This window comes from Plasmodium yoelii (assembly GCF_900002385.2).
Source record: "Plasmodium yoelii strain 17X genome assembly, chromosome: 5".
Lineage (NCBI taxonomy): Eukaryota > Apicomplexa > Aconoidasida > Haemosporida > Plasmodiidae > Plasmodium > Plasmodium yoelii.
This window is the reverse complement of record NC_036177.2, coordinates 745,734-765,647: the sequence shown is the minus strand read 5'-3', so window position 1 is coordinate 765,647 and position 19,914 is coordinate 745,734. Positions and strand designations below refer to the sequence as shown.

The following is a 19,914-nucleotide window of genomic DNA, read 5'->3' as shown; positions in this document are numbered from 1 at the left end:
AATCGATATATTGTAAATATAACCTGAAATATATTAAAAAAAAAAACAAAAAAAAAACAAAATTAATAAAAAGGATGTGATAAAAAATGAGTAATTCCAATTTAAATATTAAATTAAATCTACGCACTAATTATGAAGCTAACAAAAATTCCAAGTCACAAATTTTATCAGATAGTGATGATGAAGTGGAAGCATTTTCTATTGTAGTTAACAGTATGACCATACATGTATATATGGAAAAAAAAAATAGTAGAAAATATAACTATCTTGTTAATGTACAATTTTATAACAAATTGTTTAAGTTTGTCTCATCATAAATTAATGATTGTGTCACAAAATATCTTTTCCTTTATTTGTATACTTTTGTTTTTATCAATAATTATGTATGCATATCTTTATTTCACAATATTTTTTTCATTATTTTCACAGAAGACGGAAAATTTTATAAGAAACTCTATAACTTTATACAATCTAATGCCAATTATATTTCTTTAATAATAAGATCACAAAGTGTACCCAAAAATGAAGATGCTATTCCTAAATGGGACTATAAAAAATCAAGTAGAAAAGCCTTACAGAAAAAAAAAGAAGATGATAAAGATAGAGAAAATGCTCTAAATACAATTAATGAAATAGTAAAAAATAAATTCTCAAAATATTCAGAAGAACACATTAATTTATATATGAAAGAAATCTTAGGTAGGTCTTTTTTTCAATTCTCAAAACATTTGAAATTATTTTTATTATATAATTTTTATTATATAATTTTTTTTTTTTTTTATGATCGACTCTTTAGCTAATCCACCACAAGAAAAATGTTCTTTACATGATATTTTTTTCCAAAAAAATGAAAAAAAAATGTTTATAAAACATAACTTAATTAGCTATATTTTAAATTTTATGGATTTTCAAACATTAATGAGATTTAAAGAATGTTCAAAAATAGATAACGAAGTTGTGAGTTTATATCTACGAAAAAAATTATATTCATTATCTTTTAAAGACAATGAAATAAAAACAAATATACATTATTGGAAAAATGTAATCAATTTTTTTTTTTTTAAAGCTGGTACTTTGAGACCAATAGACAGAACCAATTATTCTTTAGTTTTTAACGAATTAGAAAAAAATAAAAGCTTTTGTATTATTACAAAAAATTCTATGACTTCAAATATATTTATAAGTTCAGATTATTTTACTGAAAATCTAATTAAAACTTGTAATCACAATAATCCATTACCACATACATGTAATATTAAAAATGAAATACAAGGGAGTACTTATTTTAAATCAGAAAATATAACACTTACTCAATTTATTTCAGAATATTTCAAAAGATTGCAAATTAATGATGATGAATTAATGTGGAATTTATTTCATTTTAGAAGACGTCCAGAATTTTTATCATTACTTTTTTTAGAATATATTAAATGTATGTTATCTGTTTTAAACAAATATAATGGTTCTTGTATTTTTAAAAAAACTGAATATTTAGTTAATTCTGGTCATCATATTTCTCATCGATTATGGATACAAATGTTTTATGAGTATGGTTATGAACCAACCAAAGAAAAAAATAAAGTTACACAAAAAGCCACATTTCAGGAAAGTCGATTCAGAAACAAACAACCTTCTCCACCTCTCGCCAATAATAATAATAACAGAACTTTATATTTAACAATTGCAGACCACTATAAATGGGATGCATAAAATCTGACTTTGACCATCCCACTACATTTTGTTAGTTTTATTTATTCATTTTTAGTTTTATTTATTCATGTTTAGTTTTATTTATCCATTTTTAGTTTTATTTATTCATGTTTAGTTTTATTTATTCATTTTATTTTTTTAATTAAAAATATATACTGTTTATATTAATGCATGATATGAGACAATAATGTTTTGTTTACTTTTATTTAAATATAATATTTTAACAAAAATATCAAAAAAAAAAAAAAAAAAATACTAATATATAAACAAAATATCTATAAGATGAATCAAATTAAACATTTTGTGTGAAAAAAATAGTGTATATAATAAAAGAAAAAAAAAAATAGTAAACGGAATAATAATAGCTATTACTAGCCATAAATTTGTAAATTTGGATAAAATGTGTTAACCATATGAAAGTTCAATTGTCTATAACTTTTATAAGGTTTCAATAAATAAGATAACTATTTTGAGAATATTTGATCTCGATTTTTTTTATTACTAAAAATTATATTTAAAAAAAAAATACAGTATGGTGAAGGATAGAATAAATAAAGAAATCCTTATTTAGGCTTGTCCTATTTCAGTGTCTTTGATGCTAAAAAATAAATATATATAATATTAAAAAGGTATAACAAATTCAGTAAAAAAAGAATAAATAGCTAGCATATAACGAAATAAACACACAGTTATAAATAAGTTGTTTAATATATTACTATTATTTCTGTTTTAATTGATAGCCTCTTGGAACAATCACTACAACCACCTATTAAAAAAGTAAAAAATGATTATAATGTTTATTATTTTGAGTTATATTATAAATGCATAAGTTTAAATTTTTATATCCATATTTCAGATGATATATATACCTTCCCCTGGTTTTTTACATGACTTCTTATTATTCCCCTCGAAATCACTATCTGATGATTCCGATTCAGAACTTTCATCAAATCTCTTGGGCTTTTTATATTTACAACAAGCTAAAAAAAGTTAAAATTATATATATCTTTTTAAAATACGCTAATATATGCAAACAAACATGTATGCATAAGTATGCTGATACACACATAGCCAATCCACAAAGAGCATAGAAAGAAATGTCAATCTATTCTTAATATAGTTGTCAACACAATATACATAGAAAATGTTTTATGTACATATTTTTTCCTGACTGTACATAATTTTTCCTGACTGTACATAATTTTTCCTGACTGTGCATATTTTTTCCTGACTATGCATATTTTTTCCTGACTGTACATAATTTTTTCCATCTTATTTTTTTGTTAAACATACCTTTAGACGATTTTTTGTTGGCGTGTTCATTATCAATTGTGTTTTTATCCCATGTAACTTTTTTTTGGGGAGCTAGCTTTACAAATCTTACAATATCTCGAGTATTTCCATCTCTTCCAGTTCTCGAGGAAGGATCTTGTAAACATGTTATTGTCGAATGACCATGGGACATTTTTATGGTGTTTTCAACAGGTATTATATATAAAAACACCAAAAAAAAAATAATATATTAAACCTAGCATTTAATCTAGTTAATATATAATTTATTAAATCCCTGTATTATTTTTCTTTTATTTTCTTGTATATTTATAATAAAGCTTACATAATATATATGTATGTATGTATATATATTAATTATATTATGCTATTTTAAATAAAGTAACATTCCTTAGTCTCCAATAAATAACAAAATATAAACGTACTTACAATAAATATTATAACGGTGCTTTTTCATATAAATTTCACGCAATAAAACAAAATATTTTTCTTCATCAGTTTACTAAGAAAATGCTATTTTTTTTATTTTAATTATTTTGTATTTCAGGGTGTATTAAATAATGGTTTTAAGTTTACCTACATTGTTCTATATATAATATTATTGTTAAAAAAAAATTTATATATAGCAAATATAACATTGTGTTAAATGCTGCAAATAATTTAATCGATTTATTTACTCTCTACAACTGGACTTGTACTATTAATTTTTTTTTTTTTTTTTTTTTTTTTTTTTTTAACAATTTTTGATTAATCAGTTATAATTTATTTTATTAATTAATTTTGCAGCATATAATAAAAAATACACAATTAAGAAAAAAATTGTAATGTACTATTTTTTTAGTAATTATACTAGTATTATATAAAGATATATACTTGTAAATATAACATAATTATACATAAAAAATTTTTATAATTTTTTTAATTATGCTTTATTATAGATTAATTTGTGACTTAAAAAATTAAATAAAATAAAATCATAAAATTAATCGAATATTTATATAGTATGGATTTTATGCTACAAAATATCCATAAAATAAATCCTATTTTTTTTATTTTATTTATTTTGTAGCGTGAATAATATAATCATAAATTGCATGTATAATCCAATATCCCTCATTATGCATATATGTGTATGAGGAATTGGAATAACGACAAAAAAAAGTACAATATACAAATATAATAACGCCAATGCATAACAATGAAAAAATGTTTAGACCAAATGTTCCTATTTTTATACAATAATAATATATGCATATGATTGCATATTATTATTATTATGGGGATGTATGTCTGTTAATAAGATATATTTTTTTTTTTTTTTTTTTGATATACTCATAAATTTTTTTTTTTTTTTTTTCCATATAATTTTTTATTTTGTAACAACTAATTCAAATGGATAGTAAGATTTTGCTGAATTCTCCATATATCCTCAATTATATTCAAAAAAGTATGTCTTGTTCATATATACATTATATATATGTATGTATATATGTATGTGTATATATATATGTATATATAATATGCTCCTATGTAAGCAAATAATAAATATATCTAGTATGTATAAAAGGATTATGCTAAATCTACATAGACATATCTATACGTTTTGCGATTGCCATTTTATAAGTGTTTCTCGTCATAACTACCTCTCAATAATTTTTATATTTGATAGCTTCTGAAATGTTCAATCTTCAAAGGGAGGAAAATAATAATATAAAATTTTGATCTTGTGATGTCTAATCTTTATGCTTATTTTATCTGTGGCAAAAATAAGCCAGTATATATAATAAAAATTATATTCGAATTAAACTGAGTTTTAAAAAAACAAAACAAGTAAAATAAAATAAAATAAAATGCGCGCACATATATTTATATATGTGCTATTTCATTGAGGTGAAAAAAGGAAATACAATAATTTCCAATTATATGCATAAAATTGTAATATTGTTTTGAAAAAAATATATTCGAAAATCTATATAATAATAGGTACTCGATATCTTCTCTAATTCTAGCCATTTTAACTGATTTCCACATTTTCCACTTTACAAATAAAATTGCATTTTTTACACAATAGGTAAAAATAAGCAAAAATAAGCAAAAATAAGTAAAAATAAGCAAAAATAAGTAAAAATAAGCAAAAATAAGTAAAAATATTTAATAATTAGATTCGTAAAAAATTTATGAAAAATTATGAAAACTCATGAAAATGGTGATATTTTTTCTCAGAAAATGAATCAAATGTCATAACTTTCAAAATCATCTTCATTATCAGTATCTTCTTCATTGTTTATTTTTTCCTTTTTTTTTGATATTTGTATTAACCCTTTTTTTTTTTTTTTTTTTTTATTTTGAATATCATATTCATTATCATCAGTAGAGCTATCTACTTCCTTTTGATCGTCTTCAGAATCTTCGATATTTATTTCATTTAATTTTCTTTTTTTTTTTACATTATCATTATTAACAAAATTAAGATAATTCACTGTATCATAACTTTGCCAAATATTCTCCAACATTTTATTTTCGTTACTTACCCTTCTTAAGAGTATTGGGTTTGCTGCTGATACAATACCAAGAGATATAAAATTATATATATCATAATAATTATATGGTCCATATATATTATTATTAACATCACTTTGCCATTTTAGTTGCCATAATATATTTCCGCTTTCTTTACATTCTTCCAATTTTTTACATATTTCTTCAAATTCATTTTTTGTTAAAAAATATACATTTTTATATTCATTAGTTAATTTTTGTGTTAGATCAATTATGTTATTAAATTGTCTTTCTATTGTTTTATAATCTAATAATGCTTTTTGATAAATTTCTTCCAATTGTTGCATCTTTTTTTTATCCTCATCTTGAATCGTATTACCCAGACCCTCTTCTCCCTTTTCCTTTTCCACATCTGCCTTGTCTTCTTTTTCCTTTTCCACATCGACTTTGTCTTTTTTCTCATTTTCCACATCTGCCTTGTCTTCCTTTTCCTTTTCCACAACTGCCTTGTCTTCCTTTTCCTTTTCCACATCTACCTTGTCTCCATCACTTTGTGTGATATTCGCTTGGAGATCCTTTTCAGATTTTATATTTTCCTCTGTTCCGTCTTTTTGAGAACCTTTTGTTCTTGCTTCATCTAAATTTGTTTTACATTGATTTAAATAATTCTTGCAATTTTTTAAATCATTTTTATATCTAATCATGGCTTTAATAGGTGTTTCTTTATCTGCTAATAAACATGACAAGGAATAAAGCCCATCATATATATTAACAGTAAGAGAATTGTCATATATATCAGTATTAATATTATTATTAGATTTTGAATTTGTTTCTTTATGTATTTGAGTTTGTAATTTATTATTTGAAAAAGAATCATTTTCATCAATTGATTTTAACCAAGCTTCTTCTACTTTATTATTTTTAGAATCATGATAAATATAATTTCCATCTTTATCTATGTATCCTTCTTGTAATTCATTTTTCATGTTAAATGGTTCTATCTCATATCCAAAATAATCTTTATTATAATGTGTTGTTTTTTCTTCTGCATTTATAATAGCAGATTGAATATCATTAATTTCAAAAGAACAATCTTCATTAAATGATTGAACAAATTTATCTTTTTTAGAATTATTTGTATTATTTTTTTCATTATTATCATCAGATGTAGAATTTGAATCTCCTTTGTTTATTTTACTATGTAAATCAATTTTCAATTTATTAACTCCTTTAAATGTTGAATTAACCAAATTATTTTTTTTCAAAAAATTATCTTGTATATCTTCTTCTTCATCCTCATCCTCATCATCCATTTCATTATATTCCAATATCTTATCATTAACATTTAAAAAAGTATCATATTTTTGAATTTCTTGATCATCAAAATCAGCATTATACATTCTATTATAAAAGGACTCAAAATAATTAAAATTATTTAATGCAAAATTAAAATAACTGTTTTCATTTTCATCTTTTTCATAATATAATGTTTCATTTTTTTCGGAAAATTGGACTTTTTTTTTTTTTTTCGTTTTTTCGGTATTATCGTGACAACTTACTAATTCTGTTTCTATTTTTTTTAAATCAACTTCAACACTTTGTTCGTTCAGCATTTTTAGTTAAATTTTACAACAATATTTTATAATTTTGAATTTTCTTACAAACTTTTATGGTTATTTCTTGATCTATCTTTTCTTATTATCCTTAATTTTTTTTTTTTTTTTTTTTATTTCAGTTTTTGGGAAAAAAACATCAGTTTGTATATCTCTTAGTTTATACGTATATAATATGTACGCACGTGGGAATACTAATTTGTATGAACATATATATGCATATACAAATGGGTAATGAAATTAAATGCATATATGCATATATTTAATTATTTATTCTGTCTATGAAAACGTTCGATAAAAAATGCGTACATAGTTATATACATATACTCTCAATCGATACATTAGATATATAATTATTACTTAAATATTAGAGTAAATTAGGAGACATTATGGACAATTATACACATGTGTATAGTCCCCAATGTAGGTATATACATAATTATTTATTCTGGCCCATGTATATGTTATTCGGTATGTTATTATATACGCATAAAAAGGAAAAAATATGAAAAAATGAGAAAAAAAAAGAAGAAAAAAAAAGAAAAAAAAAGAAAAAATATATATATATTTCTCTTAATATACAGAACAAGTTTTTTTATTTGTCATTTCACATTTTTGCTATACTTTTTATGCTATACTTTTTATGCTACACTTTTTATGCTATACTTTTTATGCTACACTGTTATGCTTTATTTTTATGCTATACTGTTATGCTTTATTTTTATGCTATATTTTTATGTTTATTTTTGTACATTCCTAAGAATTCATATGTATTTGTTATTTATTTTGGTATATTTCATTTATTTTATTCTATTTTTATCTCCTTTTTAATTGTATTTATATATGTATAATGATATGGTTTAAGCGGCTTAAAAAAAAAGGATATAAAAATGAACGAAAAAATGTATAAATAAAATTAATGTCCAAAACTAAATTTTAAAAAAAGGACAAAAAAACATATAAATATATATTATATATGCATGTTATATATATTATATACAATTAAATAACCCAAAGGTTGAATTGCTTTAACAACAGCGTATACTGAAAATATAAACAAATATAAAATATATAAAATATATACAAAATATACAAAATATACAAAATATACAAAAAATATAAATAATATATATAAATAAATAATTAAACATATATTCAAAAGCAAAAAAGCTTCTCTCGTTTCCTTTTCATTTATTGTAATTCGCTACAAAAAAATATATGGAGAACATTATATTTTTCAAAGGTGTTATAAGCACATATTTTAAGCGTGCAATTAATAAGCTCCTTTTTAAGCAATAAAAATTGGAAAAAAACAAATTTAAGAATGTTAATTTTGTGTTATCTTTAATTTTTCTTTTTTGTAAATTTAACTTTAAAAATGTATATATATATTTATTTATTTTGTTGTTATTTACATATTTTTTTAAGGGCACAAAAAAGTGTATATATGCACAATTTTATTTTATCACTAAATTACGAGAGAAAATTACACACATAATAATAATGCCAATATGTAATTTGTGAATACTCCTTATTATATGTTTTGTAGTACATCCCTATGTATATATGTATGCATATTAAAAATATTAAACTAATAAATTGCATAAATGTGCTAAAACAATATTTTATGCACATACATACATAGCAACGTTCGCTCAGCTTACTGGATATACTTGTATTGCAAATAAACTACACATAAATTTTGTATACTCACAAATATACTCACAAATATATGCCTACGCAATACATACAATTAGTATACTCGTTTAGCAAATATATAAAAATGCCATATTGTGCATTGTAGCTAGCAATTTTTAAATGAAATCAAATAAAATGAAAATATATTTTATTAAAATAAATTAACTCTTAAAAGGGGGAGAAAAAAATACAAAACCCCTTATGTGCATAAGTTTGTTACAAACTTAAAATCTAATGTTGGAAACCCATAAACATAGTTCATTGTCCATATATATAAACATATACACACAAATATATGAATATAACAATGTTTGATATGCAATTCCTTTTCTTCCTTATTTTATATCACAATTAAATAAAAAGCTAGATATATTGGGGCTAAATTTTAGCAAATTTCTTATCATTAATTTTATTTTTATTTTCCTTATTAAGACTTTTTACTAGCATTATTTTTTCTATATTTCCTTCATTCGACTAAATCTATACATATGATCATCGAATTTTAATTAAATACTAATTAAATATTAACTAAATATTAACTGTATAGCTTAATTCACCTTTTACATATGAACTGTTCATATTTTAATTTTTTTTTATTTTCAAAAATCTATATTCCATAAATCAGTTGATATCAAATTTAAGCCAGTAAACATACATACACATATAATGCAGTCACCAATGTAGTTTCCCCATAAAATTTATGAAGTCGTTATAAGTCCAACAAATTTGTAGCTCTTTCTAGCATATTTAACAAGCTACCCCAAAAAAGCTAAAAAAAAAAGCTAAAAAAAAAAACGAAAAAAAAACAGCTAAAAAAAAACAGCTAAAAAAAAAACGAAAAGTACATGCCCTAGTCAATATACGTACCATTCACCTATTTAAAACGACATATGTTTGAGGCATTTCCCCATCCTAGGTTATGCATATTTCCAATTCTCAAAAATAACAATTGTTATTTTTCTCTTTCCATAGCTTTATAAACAATTGTAATGGTACATTTTGTGTGCACACACATAAATAGCGATAAATATTTTAATTCAAATAATTTATGAACAGCAATATTAATACCTAAATACATGTACCATTACACATATATAATAATTTTTGCTATTTATTATTTTTTTACATAAATATTCATACTATATATGCGAGACAATTCTCAAAAAATTAAGAATAAAAAAAGGGAAAAAATAAAAAAAAAATGCAAAATTATCATGTCTATTTCATGAATATACACATATATATATATAATAATAATAATAATAATAATAATAATATGGTTCTACATAAATATTATATTATGACGTTGTTCATGTCGATTTTACCAGAAAGGTTAATTGAGTTGTTAATATTTTTGAGGAGTTTATTATATTTATTTTTATTTAAATTAAAAGAAAAAGTTACAAATTTATCAAAATTTATATTATTAGTATCAAAAATATTATTTTTTTTTAAATACATTTAATTATTTACACACATAAAAAAAAAAAAAAAAGGAATAATATAATTTATATTTTCCTCATTAAATATTATATCAATATTAATAAACTGAAATAAACTTTTATATACATAATTTTTTGAACAAAAATTTATAAATTTTTCATTTCTATTTTTTTATTTTTATCTTGTTATTATTTTCTCTATTTTTGTCATGAACATTGTCTAAAATTATTTCATCGTGGCAACCTATACTTATAGGAACTACATTTGGTCCATTGATTTTCCCTAAATTGTCTTTTGACTATTTCATATATAATTGTTTAATATATTTATTCCTAAATCTGATTTATAAAGATAAGAACAAAATGAAATTGGGTCTATACTAACAATATAATAATATACAACTATATTAAAACAAATTAAATGATGTATTATTTGTCGAAAATGTTCACATATTCTTTTAATAATAACGATTCATCGTTATATGTATATATATATATATATGATTATACTTTTGAATAAAAATGTGTTTTTTTTCCATATTACTGAATTCCTTAATCTTATGAATTACTTTTTCATATTTTCAATAACTTTTCAATGATTTTTTTATTATCACAATGATACCGACAATTTTCATAAAACTTATTCAAAGGTGGACATAAAAATAAATTATTACAATTTCTTCTCAATGATATATTTTTTAAATATGTATAATAGTGTACATATTTTTGTTCAAATTATTTTGTATCCCATAAATGAAACCTTTTGTAATACATACAAACGATTTGTCTATTATTAGAATGGTTAAAAAATAAATTGTAAACATTTTCATCACAAATATAAACATTTTTCTTACTTTTTAAATAGGGAATTATTAATTGCTAAAATTTGAAATCAGTATATGTACATTTTACAAAATATGATTTTTTTTTTTTTTTTTTTTTTTTTATTTATTTACTAAATCTATAGTACTATCACTTTCAATTTGTTCGTCAAGTCCATTTTTATCAAAAAAATATAAAAAATTATCATTAACATTTGGCATACTTCTACTTCGCATTTTTTTAAGCTTTATTTTATTACAATTATTTTGTGATATATTAATACAGTTTAATTTATGTTTATTATTCTCAGTCAGATTAAAATTAGCTTCATATATATCTTCATTTTCATTACTTATCTTAAAAAAATCACCCTTTTTATATAAATTATCATAAATTTTATTTTCTTTTCTCAAATTATTTCCTTCTATTTCTTCTAATTCATCACTTAATTCGTTTTCTGTTGTTTCATATAAAGTTTTGATTGAATCATTTTCTTCCTTAGTATATATCTGTCAATATTATAAAAAAAAAAGACAATGTTAAATGGGAAGTCTTTAAAAAAAAAATATAATTTGAATGTGTCTAGAATTACTTTTAAAATTAATATACATATAACCATTTAGCTTGTATATTTTCATTAACACTTACCATTTCTTTTAAATCTTTAATCGACATTAGTTGATTTTCTAAAGCTTGATTTATGAATCGAACACTGTTATAGTGTTCCTACGAAAAGGTATATAATAAAAAATATCACCAAAAAACAAACATTAAATATACGAATATAAGTATATTCCTATTTTTTCTTACATTTGAAGTATAATGTAATTGTATGCAATTGCTATCATTTGAATTTATTTTTATCTCAAGTATGGATCCGTTTTCTTGATATATTAAAATATTTATCTATTATAAAAAAATAAAAATATTTCAGTAACCCACACATGGATTGACAACGATAATTGCAGGATAATATATTTTTTTTTTTTTTTTTTTTACATTGAAAATTTCGCCAACTGCTTGAAGCTCTAATTGGCCACCCCATGTACCATCTGTGCTTATTCTATGAAAGCGAAAAAATAATAAAAATAACAAAAAATTTAAAAAAATAACAAAAAATTTAAAAAAATAACAAAAAATTTAAAAAAGCATATATACACACATATTCAAAAAAGGACATATTTATAACCATTTTATTTATTGTACAACTGTTTGCTTACCTTTCTATATATGATTTATAGCTTTCATCATATTCAATAAAGTTCATATATTTATCCTCATTTTTTTCCAAATGTTCTACCTGAAAAAAAAATAAAAAAAGAGAATAAAAATGGAGACATAAAGAAGTTTAATTCATTATTCTTTTCATTAGTCAATAATTTATGTGCGTATTTAAATCCCATCAAATATAGCCGAACAGGCTAAAAAGACCGTTTGAACGTTTTGAATGTTTTTAATATTTTGAATGTTTTTAATATTTTGAATGTTTTTAATATTTTGAATGTTTTTAATATTTTGAACGTTTTAAACGTTTGAAGGTACAAATTAAGAAAGTGTAGCACACACATAAAAAAAGCTTACCACTTTCTTTCTGATTTCTTTATAATTTTCCTCAGTATTATATAATTGATCTGAGACTGCTCTGAAAAGACAATTCCCATCTGCTCTTATATTTTTTATATAAAAATATTTTCTAAAATTGCTATCATGATAGTCGGTAATCTAAGTTTTAGACAAAAAAGAAATTTAATATAAGTACATAAGTGTGTGTTTTTTTTTTTTTTTTTTTTTTTTTTTTTCAGCTAACCAATGAGCAATTGCTTTCCATATTGTCTCTTTCACATTCTTCACAATTCTACAAATTCCAAAAAGTGATTGTATATGTATATCCCTACTTATATATTGCATAAAAAATATTACATAAAATGGTAAAAATATATATAAGTGTATATATAAATATACATAGGCTATATATTATATTTTCTCATTACCATTTCCATATTCTGCTTGACTTGTTTCATATGTTGAATATTGTCTTTTTTTTGTTTTTTCATTTTTTTTTTCTTAACTAAAAATGTTATTCAAATTAGACATGAAAATATATAAAAGAATGTCATTCAAATCTTATATCCCTTTCTTTCTTTCTTTAAATATTTTTTGGCAATATTCCCAAAAGTTCGCATATTATACACACATATGTACATACAAATGTTGCATTAAATCTTTTAAATAATTATAATAATATCACCAAAATTAAATAAACCCTCCAAAAAAAAAAAAAAACAATACCTTAGTATATCCACATATATGTATGTGTCTTACATAAAACATAATATATATTTTTTATTATATCCCTTTTATTTATTTTGTTTATTTTTATTTGTTAAACTCATAATACAAAAATTGGCAAATAAAAACAAAATTAAAATATGTGTGTATATTAACTTATCAATACGTTATGTTAATGTGAAAAAAAATATAAATACTAAGATAGGTGTAATATAATAATATACAGTACAACAGCTAACTATATATATTTATAACCATAAATTATATATAGTTATAAAATAGTGTGACGATAAATTGAGTAGTAGACAACATTTCAAACAAAATGACAAAGAGGTGTAATATTACAATTTTTTTATTAAAAAATAAAAATATGAAATATATATGTTATATTGCATAATCATATAATAAAAAATAACAACCATTATTGATACTACATTTAATTATAGTTATTTTAAATTATACCGAATGAATAAATATATTTTTTTAAGTCCTAAAAAATATATGATAAAAAAAATAGTTGTACATACTTAAAATAAATTTTATTTACCTTTTTACATATACACATTCTTAACATTCATATTTTTATATGTGTAAAAATAATTAACCATAATAATATATTAATGACTATTTATCATATTATATCTAATATGCTTATTAATAAGATAAACAAATCGTTTGTTACAAATTATATAAAATCTATATCGCATTTCATCTTTTGTATGCTATAAAGATATTAGCAAAAAAACGAAAGCAATAGGAAATACCATAATAATATAAGTATGCGATTATTTTTGAAAATGTGAGAAACTATTATACTGATAAAAACTTAAAAGCTAGCAAAAGCCAGTTACCTTATTATTAATTCATATACACATACGACACCAAAAACAACTAACAAAAAAATAAATATAATTTAATAAAATGATAAAATTATATATGTCAAACATTAATAACTTTAAAAGTATAAAATACACATGTATATATCTATATAATATGACTGTTACAAGAGCATGCATAATTATCTATATATGTATGCCGAAAAAAAAACAAATAATTGGGGAATACACAAAAAAGGAGGAAATATAATCTTCCAGTTTGCATACACACATACGCCTTTGGTAATATGGACATGCTTTTTTCATTATTTTATCTTTTATTTAAAAAAATCGAAACCCCAAAAATTTTGAGGAGAATCATTAACCTTATTATGAAATCTATGGCGAGAATAAGCCTGTATAGCTTTTTTTTTATTTATTTCGTTTTTTTTGCTTTGATTATCATCACATATTTCGTAAAATGTTTCTTCATTTTCATCATCTTGTTTAGATGTATTAATGTGTTCTTTTCCATTTTTTTCATATTTATTAGATAATCTACCATCATTTGTAGATTTATCTAAATCACTATCATATATAGAATTCGAATCATTTTTTTTATTCTTTGAATAAATAATATTATTTTTTTGATATATTTTTTTTAATGTATCACTTATAGTTGTATTATTGTCCTTATCATAATTATATTTATTATTTTTATATAATAATATATCTCCTGGTTTGGTATTTATATCTTGATTCATTTTTTTTTTTAATATATCATGAACTGGATTTCTATGTCCATCTGATTTATTATCCTCATCTATATTTTTTTTTTTTTTTTCAAAACGATTCACATTTTCTTCTATTTGTTTGAAATTTTCATTTTCTGAATGGTCAGAAAATATTTCATTATAAAAAGATTTACAATCATCACATTCAAATCCTTTTAAATTTTTTCGTCTTTTACCTCTTATAACTTCAAAAAATAATTGTTTCTTTTTTTTATTTTCACAATGTAACCCTTTTGTTTTTTTGCAATTATTTTTCACACATTTATCATTATCATCATCATTACTATCAATATTTATTTTTTCACGTAATTCTGCTTCTATCAAATAATTTATAGGATCTTTTTCTGAAGCTAATGATTCAACTTTATGTTTTTCCCTTTTTTTGCAAATCATATCATATTCTTTTTCAATATTTTTATAGTTTAAATTTTCTATGCTTAACTTATCTTTTAAGTTACAATAACGTGGCTTATAAATAGCAGTATCAGTTTTCATAGTATCGACAAATTTAAATTTCCAAGAATTTGATTCACTTTTATCTTTCTCTGGTAATTCCTCTAATGACTTACTTATTAACTCTTCATATTTCCCACGTAATTTTCCAATATATTTTTCACGCCACTTTGTTTCTTTTCCCTTATCATCATCATCATCATCTTCTATACCCCCCTTGTTAATATTTTTTATCATATTTTCATCATTAGAATCACTATTATAATTCAAACGTTCCATCTTTCCTACCATTAATTTATCTATATATGAACTGTTAATCAATTCTTTATTTGTACAAGTATTTTGGTTTTTATTGTTACCATATTTATCAATCCCCCTATTTGATAAAAGCCTTTTTACTGTATATCTACTTATTACATTCGAATATATATCTAAATTTTTTTTTTGAGACGTATCTACTTGTGTTTGCAAATCAGATATATCTTTATTTAATTCGTTGGACATTCCTAACTCTTTTATATTTTCAGATATATTTTTTTTTTTTAAATAATTATATTCATATGCTTTTTTTAAATTTAATAAATTTATTTCATTATTATCATTATCTGACTTAATCTGTGTGTCTTTATTTAATATAAAAGATGATTTGTCTTTTATTTTATATATATCATTTTCGATTTTATTTGAAAAATTAAAATTCCTTTTTCCTCCTTCAAATAAATTGAGAGAATGTTTTTTTTTATCATCATCATCTTCTTCTTCTTCTTCCTCCTCTTCCTCCATTTTGTTATCATCATTTTCAGAATCGATATTTTTATAAGATCCATATATTTCTCGTTCTTTATTCCCTTTTTTCATTTTTTTTAATAAACTATGATTTTTTTTATCCATATAACTTTCTAAGTATATACTAAGAGTATTGCCCTCATTATATAAGCATTTATTTTTTTTTTTTTTTTCATCTTCATTTTTGTCATGATTATTATGTTTACCCCTTTTCGCATTATGTTCACACTTATCAATTTCCAAAATTGAGTCACTATGTTTCACTTCATTGATTAATATCGATATTTTTTCTATAAATTTTATTTTAAAGTCAAGCATTAACTCATCAAATATTATTCCAAGTACATTTTCAAGATCACTGTGTTGTTCTTTTTTATTAAGAGAATTTTTTTGTAGCTTTTTCAGCGTTTCCATTTTAGTATACTTTTAAATGTGACATGCATGTGATGTGTATAAATGTGAAGAACGAAAAAATATATTTAAGGGAATAAAATAGCTACAATAGTATGAAAAAAAAAAAAAAAAAAAATAATAATACCAAATCACGGAAAAAGATACAAATTTGTATGACCATGCAATAAAATATATGACCAAATTAAAAAAAAAGAAAATTACAAAAAAATATGCATGAACAGTTCATATAACAATGTGATGTAATAATACGACATAAAATGGCTAGCTATTTGTTCAAAGTAATATTATATATAATAAATAAAATATGACAACATGTTCGGTCTAGCAATTCATATTCTTCCATTGTGATTAGTCTTTAATACCTCAAAAAAAAAGTGTTATCATTGCTATTACTAACAAGTTTATTTTGTTATATTTTATTTCGTTTATTTCGTTTATTTCGTTTATTTTATTTCACTTATTTTAATTTTTTCTTTTTATTTTTTCGTTCAAGTATACATATATTAAATTATTCAAAAAAAAATATATAATAAAAAATTAATATAAAGTGTGTAGTATATTATATGAAACGTTTACATTGTAAAAAGTAAACCTCATTAAACAATAAAAATTAATAAAAAATTATAAGAATAAAAATGATTTATATACACAATATGTATATACTAACAAAGGTATAATAATACGAATTATAATAAAAAAAAAATAAACACCAAAGAACAAACATAAAAATACACATAAACAAAATAATAATAAAATAAGCTTTCGCAAATATAAACATTATGTTTGTGCCTAATTATCAATGAAAAAAAAAAAATTATATTATATTGTTCTTCTTCCTTTGGTTCGATTTTAACCACATGTAATTATAAATCAGGGTCATTCCAGGGAGAAGATGGATATAACTGAAATTTTGTTACTTTTGTCAAAACACCTGAATTCCATATACCTTCAACAATGGTTCCATTAGAAAAAGTTAATGTTCCTTGCCCTTCTTTTCTATTATATGAAAATTGACCTGAATAAATAGAGCCATCTTCTTTACATGTAAAAACACCAAATCCATGCCTTTGATCATTAACCCAATCACCTTTGTATTTATTTCCATTAGAATAATTAAGAACTCCAAATCCATTTGCTTTATCATTTTTCCATTTTCCTTTAAATTTATCGCCTGATGAATATATTAATTCTCCTTCTCCAGATTTTTTAGCAAATTCCCAATCACCTATATATTTATCTCCTTTACTATAAGTTAATGTTCCTTTTCCATGTACTTTATCATCTTTCCAATATCCTTCATACATTTCTCCATTAGCATATGTTAATATACCATATCCATTTTTCATATCATTTGACCAATCACCATCATATTTATTACCATTTAAATATTTGTATATACCTTTTCCTTCCATTTTCCCATCAACCCAATCACCTTCATATATTCCACCATCAGCAAAAGAATAAACACCTTTCCCTTGCATTTTCCCTTCATACCAATCACCTTCATATGTTTCTGCTATTTTATCTTTATTTCCTTTATATTTAACACATCCTTTTCCATGTCTTTTATCATTTTTCCATTCTCCTACATATACATCCCCATCAGCATATATATATGTACCTCTTCCATGCATTTTACCTTCTGACCATTCACCTTCATATTTATCACCATTATTATAATTTAATATACCAAACCCACTTATCTTTCCATTTTCCCATTCTCCTTCATATACATTTCCACTTACAAAATGCGCCACTCCTTTCCCATGTATCTTATCATCCACCCATTCTCCTTCATATGTTGCACCATCAGCATATGTAAATTTACCCTTTCCTTCTCTTCTTCCATATGCAAAATCACCTTCATACTTTTCATTTTTTGAGTATATTAAAATACCATATCCATGAAATAACCCATCCTTAATGTTCCCGTTGTAACAATGCATTTCTTCAGACATTTTGTTCTAACTAAATTTGGTCACGATGTAGATAATGTTGTGTAAATCTATGAACGTATATATATATGTGTGTGTGTAATTTTTTTTAATAAAAGGAAAGTGCTATAGAGTTATGTATATTTTTATAAATTTTAAACACATGAATAATTAATAGATATATATTATATAGACATAATTATACACAAATATTTATTTTTTCAATCAACAAAAAATTATCAAAAAAAAAATTCCCATATAACAACGTTATGTGAATATTTATTATTTTTTTTTCTCCATATAATAGCACCTGCTATAAATATATTTTGCCAAATAAAATTACAGGATAATTTTAATAAAAATTTAAACATGAAAAATCCCCTACAAATATATATACATATATATTTTTTTGAAACAAAAGTACCTATCTAATAGTAACAGAAAATGAAAAATTAGTAGGAAAAATAAAGCAGTAATACAATTTTTTTTTTTTTTCAAAATTGTCTTTTTATAGCATATATATTTTTATAACATTTAGTGTAAAATGTTTTTTTCATTTAAATATTGAATGATCATTTTGTAAAATGTGGAAACTATTTAGTTAATTTCTACATTATTATGTCTTTATACATAATACTAATTATTATTATTACTATTATTATTACTATTACTGTTTTACAATAATAATGTTACTATATTTATTCAATATTCACTTAAAATATTTATCATGGCTAAGATGATAAACTAGCATAAACTATTCAATATTAATCTGTCAAAAATAGGAGAAATTGTTATAATTTTATATTTCTAAATATATAATAATATAGTTATCTTAAAATATAGTATTATTTTTTTCCCATTTTTTCCCTTCAATTTTTTTATACAGATAAAAAATTACATTTTCAGGAATTAAAAATAGTACATATAAATATGTTTAGATTGTTAAAAGAATATTTACACATGCATATATTGTATATGTTTAACCAATTTTTTATTTTTTTCTGAATGTTCATACTTTTTTAAATATTATTATGAATAAGCAATATCCATTAATTTTAAAAAACTTGCAAGTTAGTAAACAGAATAGAGCAAACTGTTCTATATCTCTACAAATTCCATACAAGGAATTTTAAAGCCAACACAAAGTTAAACAATAAAAATATATTATAAAATGTGTAGTTATGTATATTATTTATTTTCGTCATTTTTTTCGTCATTTTTTTCGTCATTTTTTTTCTTGAAAAACTATAGTACAATGTGCATATAACATTTTTGTTACAAGGAAAATTGTTATAATGTTTAAAACAAATTACATAGTAACCATTTGCTATTAACTAAATGATAATATAGTTTTA

At 21.8% G+C, this 19,914-nt stretch overlaps 6 protein-coding genes across 6 annotated transcripts; 1 reads left to right on the top strand and 5 right to left on the bottom strand.

Moving 5' to 3' along the window:
• Positions 1-86: 86 nt before the first annotated feature.
• PY17X_0516700 (conserved protein, unknown function) lies at positions 87-1,710 on the top strand (the record flags this gene model as incomplete). The annotated part of the gene is made up of 3 exons (XM_022955235.1): positions 87-213; positions 430-699; positions 797-1,710. The coding sequence occupies 3 exons, from the start codon at positions 87-89 to the stop codon at positions 1,708-1,710; spliced, it is 1,311 nt and encodes a 436-aa protein (XP_022811685.1).
• A 583-nt stretch (positions 1,711-2,293) lies between these two features.
• On the bottom strand, positions 2,294-3,175 carry PY17X_0516600 (protein phosphatase inhibitor 3, putative; the record flags this gene model as incomplete). Its single annotated transcript, XM_022955234.1, has 4 exons — positions 2,294-2,308; positions 2,427-2,476; positions 2,580-2,690; positions 3,004-3,175. The coding sequence occupies 4 exons, from the start codon at positions 3,173-3,175 to the stop codon at positions 2,294-2,296; spliced, it is 348 nt and encodes a 115-aa protein (XP_022811684.1).
• A 2,056-nt stretch (positions 3,176-5,231) lies between these two features.
• On the bottom strand, positions 5,232-7,112 carry PY17X_0516500 (conserved Plasmodium protein, unknown function; the record flags this gene model as incomplete). Its single annotated transcript, XM_721453.3, has 1 exon — positions 5,232-7,112. The coding sequence occupies one exon, from the start codon at positions 7,110-7,112 to the stop codon at positions 5,232-5,234; it is 1,881 nt and encodes a 626-aa protein (XP_726546.3).
• A 4,084-nt stretch (positions 7,113-11,196) lies between these two features.
• On the bottom strand, positions 11,197-13,128 carry PY17X_0516400 (uncharacterized protein; the record flags this gene model as incomplete). The annotated part of the gene is made up of 8 exons (XM_721457.2): positions 11,197-11,583; positions 11,723-11,800; positions 11,885-11,980; positions 12,074-12,137; positions 12,295-12,374; positions 12,656-12,796; positions 12,882-12,929; positions 13,066-13,128. 8 exons carry the CDS (start codon positions 13,126-13,128, stop codon positions 11,197-11,199), a joined length of 957 nt encoding a protein of 318 aa, XP_726550.2.
• Positions 13,129-14,516: 1,388 nt separating this feature from the next.
• PY17X_0516300 (conserved Plasmodium protein, unknown function) lies at positions 14,517-16,625 on the bottom strand (the record flags this gene model as incomplete). Its single annotated transcript, XM_721456.1, has 1 exon — positions 14,517-16,625. One exon carries the CDS (start codon positions 16,623-16,625, stop codon positions 14,517-14,519), a length of 2,109 nt encoding a protein of 702 aa, XP_726549.1.
• Positions 16,626-17,488: 863 nt separating this feature from the next.
• PY17X_0516200 (uncharacterized protein) lies at positions 17,489-18,583 on the bottom strand (the record flags this gene model as incomplete). Its single annotated transcript, XM_721455.1, has 1 exon — positions 17,489-18,583. One exon carries the CDS (start codon positions 18,581-18,583, stop codon positions 17,489-17,491), a length of 1,095 nt encoding a protein of 364 aa, XP_726548.1.
• Between the last annotated feature and the right edge of the window lie 1,331 nt (positions 18,584-19,914).